The sequence below is a fragment of the Haplochromis burtoni genome, unplaced genomic scaffold (assembly GCF_018398535.1).
Source record: "Haplochromis burtoni strain Fernald_Lab_line unplaced genomic scaffold, NCSU_Asbu1 Contig_663, whole genome shotgun sequence".
Taxonomy (NCBI): Eukaryota; Metazoa; Chordata; class Actinopteri; order Cichliformes; family Cichlidae; genus Haplochromis; species Haplochromis burtoni.
In genome coordinates, this window is record NW_024583024.1 from 229,346 (window position 1) to 237,366 (window position 8,021).

Here is an 8,021-nt window from a genome sequence, read left to right on the forward strand (position 1 = left end):
AATCACATATCAGGGGGAGAATGGAGAAGAGCCTGTACCACAACCTGAAAAGGTGGAGGTGTTGTGGAACTTTGCTGCCTCCACGCTGTCCTTCTTCAGCAGAACCGGACAGCACCAGAGAGAAGAAATAATCACAATGAAGCTCAAAGAAAGCGTCAACATCCAGGACCTGACCCCATTTGTCCAACTGGGAAAACAAAATATTGACGGCACGACCCAGCAGCAGGACTTGAAGTGTTCATGTGGGAAGGTTTACTACTGGGATGGTAACAGGTACCGGGATCATAGTTCTGGCTACTCTTACCAGTCTACTTGTTCCTGTGGAAAAGTTATTGGTGTCACAGAGATGGTTTGTAAACTTTGCTAACTGGGGCTCTGTTTTTTTTTGTTTTGTTTTTTTAACCAGATGGATATAAATTTAAGTGACGGATGAATTCAGTGAAGAATCTTCAGTGATGAATTTGTGAAATGCAAACTTTCAGTGAACAAAATTCAAACCAAACTTAAAATGTATATTCACTTGCATGTTTTTCGATTTCAATAAGTTTTTATCTTTTGCATTTGGTTCCAATGTATCAACAAAGTCTTTTAGTTTTAATTTTTCTGCTTAATTTAATCTGCAAAATGAAGATGTTTGCATCCATCTACTGTTGGTGCTCTCGTACAGCTCTCTGGCCTTATTGATGACAACAAAGAAACGTGTTGTTTCATTCACTGTAAATGATTTGATCAATAATAAATTAAGTTGATTTTTTTTTATTGTGGAATGCTTTTATTTGATTAATTAAAGTGTAAACATTGCAATTTAACTTTTTGTTAATATAAAAAAAGGAATTTTACCCAAATTTGCCAGTTTATTATGCATACCTGCTGTCTGTGTCCAAAATGAAGCCCATCCTAAAGTTTATCCTTTAAGATTTGTTCGAAGTGTTTAACTGAGTGTCTTTTTGGTCAGGGCATTCATATAACTTCATAATGAAGATAGTTTAACTATATAAGACATAAAGCAAAACATTTTGGCAATATTAATTTTATCCAGGTGCACAGTAAACACTGTAAACTGAGCATACACCTCACCAGATTTTGTCTTATTAGATAAGACGAGGCTCATTGTTCTACAGTAACTTGTAGGCACATACAGGGCACTATTGTTCTCCATAAATGTCAATAATCTACAGGCTGGGCTGTCGATTTCCAACAATCTGAAACTGCAATAAATACAGTTGTTCAGTGCTGGCAGGAATCCTGCCTCAAACATCAAAGCCTTTAAATAATCACCAGGTATTGTGACTTTACATAACATTTATTTTCTTTTTTTTATACATAATAAGAAAATAAAGGAACCCAGCAAGGGAATGTCATACATAAGATATTATGGGAAATTAATAAATTCAATCAATGGCATCTGATCACCCCATGTTAGTGTTGTTCCTACAATATCATAATGACTGCAACTGACCAATCATGTTGTCTGAGCTGTTCAGTTAGCATTTGACAAGAAAACTCTCACTAGAAAACCAACATAAAAACCCCTAAATTTGGCTAACAGAAAACTTAACTTGATAATATGGTTCTTATATTGTATAAATTAACAAAGAAAACACTTGAAATGTTCACAATTAGTTTCAGAAAGAGGTTAGGATACAGAGTCTCTTTAATTTCATGAGTACACGCTGTAAATGATTTAATCAATTATAAAGTCATTGGAGTTTGAAGTTGTGAAATGTTTTTATTTACTGGATGAAATGTAATGTGAGTTTTTGAGATATAAAAACTGCCTTTTTTTAATGTTTAGATACATATGACAAAAAAGAACAAGTTTACATAAGAACAATTTGAAATGGTGAAATGAACTGTGTGAAACTAAATCCTGTAAAATACCCACACTGAAGGACTTCTGAAGCTAACATGAAGGTTATAATCACTACAATAAATCGATTGAACGTCTCGCTCGTAAAAGGAAACACACACTAACTTTGGTTTGATCAGGAGCAGCTGAACCAGGTAAGACAAAAGTATAAATAGATTCAACAACATTTGTGGCTTTAGGTACAGATGCTTTTGCTCATGCAAACAACCACATCATCAACACCTCCTGTTGGTTTTGATTCTCAGTGTTCTTGGATCTACTGTCAGCTGTGGAAAATGTGCACACTGAGCAAGGAAATGCTGGGTGTAGGTACAGTAAGGACAGTATGGAGACCCTTCTTTTGGCCCGGTGCTGGGGGGTGGGAGATTCCTGGGGCTGGTGTTTACCAGGGCTGTTATAGTGTGCAGAGCTCTGATGCTCTTACCACCCTTGCAGTCAATGCGGCGCTCTGTCCGAGGTGCTGATTTACACCGAGCTTCACTATAACAAGATTCATATGTTGTCTCTTGTATATTTAGTTCATAATCAAGCCAATCAGGGAAATACGGGAAACTGGGAATAATAATCCGCATAGAACCTCATAAACTCTGCCTGCATGTCCTGAGGCAGCTTGGTGAGCTGCCGTGTCACATGGGACACACAGTTAGGTTCAGTCTGGCCTGTGAGTCCAAGCTGATCTACCATCCAAATAAGTGCACTCACTTTCAGTGCGAAATACATGCACCCACTGGTGTCACCACATGCAATGTTTGGGGCTTCTATGAGGTCAGCAATTTTTGTGAGAGCTATCTGGTGAGGTTACCCATACTGGCCATTGTATCAGTAGAAGATTGTGGGGAACTGGTGCATGAATCTGCTATAAATAGTGCTTCCTCATATTGCAGATGATCCACCAAAATCTGTTACTTAAAGTGCTCTGTACCATCCTCAGGCAGTGGATTTTCCAGGGCAACCTTGAGTCTGGCAAATTCTCCCAGCCAGAAAGCAAAGCATGACCATTACTTTGGACAGCTGGTGGGAATGACAGAGGTCGATACACAGTGTCATCTTGCATCAGTTCTTCTGTGCATATCCATCACCTGTCACTACAGCCTACAATTATCCTCCATCAATCTGTGAAGTACCTCCATGAGCTTAGGTTCAGTTTCCAGTCCAGACCTCCTCCTGGAAGGTGCAGGTGTACTTTGAAACAGGTGGTCTGTGTGATTAGGCAGAGGTGAATATTGAACTCCAGTCTTCAGCCCTGAGTTGATGACTGAGCGGAGTCATCCAGCCGTATCTCTCTGATAGTCTCTCCACACTGACAACAGGAAGGTTTTCCACAGTCAATGGATGAAATTTTGTTCTTCCCACATGTTCCTCATTAAGAGTACACTTTCTGTTCCTGACTTTAAGACATGGGTGATCAGCATTTCCAAAGGCTGTGACTGGACCATTGGTGATTGTGACGACACTTATAGAAACTATATAAAGGATAGATATGTTTATGGCCTACGCTGCAGAGGTAACCAGCTCCTCTCTCTCACAACAGAGTCTAATTTGGTTATGAAAGAAACTCCACGTGTAATAGTGTTTGGGATGCTGATGAGGAAACACTATTTATAGCAGATTCGTGCACCAACCTTATGGATCTGAGAAAAGGGCTGGAGCCGGGCAGCCATTGGGACAAACTGGTTGAGGAGATGAGACAGAATGGGGAGAAGATGGTGAAGCAAGCGTCTCATTTCTGGGGATCATTGCTGATTCTGGTTGATCCTGAGCACCACCAGGAGCTTGTTCCCACTGGTTCAGACCTGATCTTTGAGCCACAGTCTCTGGGTCCTGGCATGTCACTGCCAAAGACAACAGGAAGGTTTTCCACAGTCAGTGGATGAAATTTTGTTCTTCTAACTTGTTCCTCATTAAGGGTACACTTCCTGTTCCTGACTTTAAGAGATGGGTGATCAGCATTTCCAAAGACTGTGACTGGACCATCAGTGTATATGACGACACTTATGCAGCCAGTATGGAGGATGGATATATCTATGGCCTGCACTGCCAAGGTAACCAGCTCTTCTCTCTCACAACAGAGTCTAGTTGGGTTATGAAAGAAACTCAACCTGTGATGGGGTTTGGGATGCCGAAAATTGAAACGCCCCAACAGCATTATAAGGTTTCCCAACAAGTGATCAACGCTGCAGGTGGAAATGTGGAACCACAGATGACCAGACCACAAATAGTGGAAGTTGTGTGGAGCTTTCCAGACTCATTATCATTCTTCAGCAAGATCGGGCAGCACCAGAGAATAAACTTACTCACAGTAACAATCAGCTCTACCAGCTCAGACCTCAAGCCTTTTGTTTGTCTCCAGGGTTTAGAAAAGGAAGCGACAAATGAGTTGTCCTTTAGTTCAAGTTTAACGACATCTCCATTTGGAGGATTTCCACAACAATATCAGAATCAGTCAAAATGCTCATGTGGGATGTTTAATGTTAAGTCTAGTTATGGATTCAATTATGGAGGGGCATTAGGCTCCAACTCTTCCCAGTCAATCTGCTCTTGTGGAAATATTATTGGTTCCCCACCAATCACAGCGTTGCTTTGTGAACTTCTGTAAATAACACCCATGCTGTTGTCCAAAACCCACGTCACCACGTTTCTTATTGACCACCACAGTTTTCAGTTCCTCTTAAAATGCTGATCATCTGTAAACGAACATGTGGTGCTGGCTGTGCAAAAGTCTTATTACTGCTTAAACTTGCAAAGAAAGTCTAAAGTAAGTTTGGTCATCATAAATGGTGCAACTCCAACAGTCTTGAGCTACTTGCTCAAGACAGACTATAGCTGGCTTATTGCTGCCTGAATTTCATCCCTTGCTCACTCTGTATTTATGACATGTTTCTTGTTAATCTTGAAGGAAATTTAACTGAATTACTAACATTAGAAAACAATTGCAGTCAAACTTGTCTAACCACTCCTTGAGTGTGGTTTAGCAGTAGTGAGATAATATCGCCCAGAGAATTGAATGTGTTACAGACTTAATACATTGACCAGTAACAGGTTAAATAAAAAGAGCGAAACCCGGTTATTCTTGAGGTTCATGGTGAATTTCATTAAAAGGGAGTCCAAAGCAATAAAGATTGATTTAAACACTGACTTATATTCAACAAATCTAAGGAGGACTTCCTGCTGGGAAAACATGTCTGACAACATACAAACAGAAAGGAGAAGAACTGTACGACTGGGAAAGGAAAATGCCTGACCACGACCAAAGTTACTGAATTTGCCAGTTTATTAAGTACACCTTTGTCAGTCTAAAAGGTAAAGTAAATAACTTTGGATTAACTTTGAATTAGTTTCAATTTCAAACTGAGAGACTGAGAACCAGGCTGGAAAATACTACTGGTGTTATATAATGACAAAAACTTTGTGTCATTAAATAAGACAGGGCTCGTTTTTCTACAGTAACTTGTCAGCACATACAGGGCACAATTGTATAAAGGTTTATAATCTAAAAAGTTTATAATTTAAAATATAAAATAGAATAACAATACGGAAATAATACGAAAACATTACGACGTAATCGGGCTCTGAAGGAGGAGCAGCCCCTGAATTTGGACACAGTCCAGCTCTGTAAAAACGCAGTGATTTCCCTGGTTCAGCTCTCGGTAATCCGACGAGTCTCATGTTGGATCTCCGGCTTCTGTTTTCAAGGTCGTCCACTTTCAGCAGGAGTTCCTGACAGTTTAGTTCAATAACAAGTGGCCTCCCAACTTGTTAGTGAGGAAACCACTTCCTCAACTTTACTAATACGAGATTCTGCTGAGGTGAGGCTCTCGGAAAACACTCCGATTGCATCTTTCATTTCTTCATGTAAACTTTTCGCAGGTAAGCTGTAAAATGCGTTTTGAGCGACTGAATTGCATCCAGAACATTAGCCTCGGTCGGCTGATCGCTAGCGTTATCTTACTCCATCTTCGGTTTCACGGTCGTTCTTAGGATCGTCGAGTCCATCTTTTCCGGTTGTTTTCGGTTTATGATCGGCATAAATACAGCTTTTTGGTCTTATTAATGACAACAAAGAAACACAGCGGCTGTTTTATACGATTTAAATGATCTGATAGATGATAAAGTGAGTATATTTTTAATATGTAGGATGATTTTATTTATCTGATTGACTGAAGCGAGAGCACTGCGTTTTCATGTTTGTTTTATGAAAAAAGAAAGTTAGTCAATTTATTCTGTGCACCAACAAACTGATACTGAAGTAAATCCTGCCTCAAGCATCAAAGCCTTTATGTTGGCACAACAATAGAAACATTGCTGCCTGGATTTTATCATTTGATTGCATTTTATTACAAGTCCATGTCTCTTCTACCCTAGCACAAAAGTGTGTTTGCAAATTAAACTCTGATCTGTGTTTTCATGTTGGCACGTCCATATTTCTGCAGTAAAAGTTGCCTGACTCTACCTTCTCTATTTGTTTCAGCAGTGTAAAATGCAAACCAACTTCCAGATAATCCAAACTGTTGTACAACACTGAGTTATATTCAGCAAATCTAAGGAGGACCTCCTGCTGGAAAACATGTCTGACAGCATACAAACAAAAAGGAGAAGAACAGATCCACAAACTATCCTCTGTGACATGTGTATAGAGGACAGGAAACCAGCAAAGAAGACGTGCATGAAGTGTGAGATCTCCATGTGTGTCCAGCACCTCCAGGCCCACCTGACCACACCTGTGTTACTGCAGACTCATCCTCTGACTGAACCCATGGACTTTATGTGGGAACACCAAATGTTCTCAGCACGGCAAGCTCCTGGAGTACTACTGCTTGGACGACATGACCTGTGTGTGTGTTTCCTGCGCCATTGAGGACCAGCACCGCCTACACAATATGAAGACCTTCTCCACAGCCCACAAAGAGCTCCTGGAGAAGCTGAAAGCTGAGCAGCTGATCTTACAGGAGAAAACAGACGATGAGAATGTGAGTCTGGAAAAGTGGGAGAAGAGTGAAAGAGAGAAGCTGGGTCGCTGCAGTGTGCGTCTGATTGAGGCTGTGACTAAGCTGCGTGACATCTCTCTGACCAGCGTCCAGAGCTCGGTCTCTGCTCGTATGGTGTCCCTGAAAACCAGCAAGAGCAGCCTGGAAGCAGCACAGAAGGAGAAGGACACCTTCAGATTCCTGCAGATGTATTCTCAGGTGCATCAGGATGTGGAGAAGGCCAAAGCTGTGGATCTGAGAAAAGGGCTGGAGCCGGGCAGCCATCGGGACAAACTGGTTGAGGAGATGAGACAGAATGGGGAGAAGATGGTGAAGCAAGCGTCTCAGTTCTGGGGATCATTGCTGACTCTGGTTGATCCTGAACACCACCAGGAGCTTGTTCCCACTGGTTCACACCTGATCTTTGAGCCACAGTCTCTGGGTCCTGGCATGTCGCTGTCCAAAGACAACAGGAAGGTTTTCCACAACAGCTGGCTGGGACAGTGCTGTGCAACTCTTCTAATCTGTAGTACCAAGACAGCCAGCAGCTTTCAGAGGTGGGTGGTCAGTCTGCCTGAAGAGTCTGATTGGACGATTGGTTTATGTGATAAAAGTGTGCAAAGAACTTGAAGGATGGAGCTGTGTATGGACTGTGCTGGGAGAGATAAGCAGCTCAGCAGCCTCACAACAAAGAGAAATGAAGGTTCTCAATCATCCACTTCACAAGGTTTGAAGGTGCAAAATACTGGCACAGCCAGAACTGGGACCCAACTCGTGACAACCTCTGCATCAATCACATATCAGGGGGAGAATGGAGAAGAGCCTGTACCACAACCTGAAAAGGTGGAGGTGTTGTGGAACTTTACTGCCTCCACGCTGTCCTTCTTGAGAAGAACCGGACAGCACCAGAGAGAAGAAATAATCACAATGAAGCTCAAAGTAAGCATCAACATCTGGGACCTGGTCCCATTTGTCCAACTGGGAAAGCAAAATATCCACAGCACGACCCAGCAGCAGCAGCATTGGAAGTGTTCATGTGGGAAAGGATACTACTGGGATGGTAACAGGTACCGGGACAATAGTTCTGGCTCCTATTACCAGGGTTGTTGTTCCTGTGGAAAAGTTCTCGGTCCACACATCACAGAGATGGTTTGTGAACTTTACTGAGTGGTGGGATTTTGTTTTTT

At 41.6% G+C, this 8,021-nt stretch overlaps 2 protein-coding genes across 8 annotated transcripts in view; both read left to right on the plus strand.

Moving 5' to 3' along the window:
* si:dkey-183c6.9 (tripartite motif-containing protein 16) overlaps positions 1–3,887 on the plus strand; it is a 14,893-nt gene extending 11,006 nt beyond the window's left edge. For both annotated transcript variants that reach the window (XM_042215136.1, XM_042215135.1), the window contains one exon: positions 3,544–3,887. In XM_042215136.1, the coding sequence (XP_042071070.1) occupies positions 3,544–3,744 (201 nt within the window). In that variant the 3' untranslated portion in view covers positions 3,745–3,887. The remainder of the gene's footprint in view (positions 1–3,543) is intronic.
* Positions 3,888–5,050: 1,163 nt separating this feature from the next.
* LOC121812573 lies at positions 5,051–7,484 on the plus strand. Of its 6 annotated transcripts, none has more exons than XM_042215141.1 (2): positions 5,051–5,170; positions 6,342–7,484. In XM_042215141.1, the coding sequence occupies exon 2, from the start codon at positions 6,694–6,696 to the stop codon at positions 7,462–7,464; it is 771 nt and encodes a 256-aa protein (XP_042071075.1). In that variant the 5' UTR covers positions 5,051–5,170; positions 6,342–6,693; the 3' UTR covers positions 7,465–7,484. The 6 variants fall into 6 exon arrangements, with proteins under 6 accessions (XP_042071075.1, XP_042071071.1, XP_042071074.1 ...); XM_042215137.1 differs by having other exon boundaries at positions 5,052–5,170; positions 6,339–7,484; XM_042215140.1 differs by lacking the exon at positions 5,051–5,170 and adding an exon at positions 5,446–5,737 and having other exon boundaries at positions 6,339–7,484.
* The last annotated feature ends 537 nt before the right edge of the window (positions 7,485–8,021 follow it).

Coding starts and splice junctions, on each gene's coding strand:
- LOC121812573 (XM_042215141.1), top strand. CDS start 6,694: ATGACCTGTGTGTGTGTTTCCTGCGCCATTGAGGACCAGCACCGCCTA.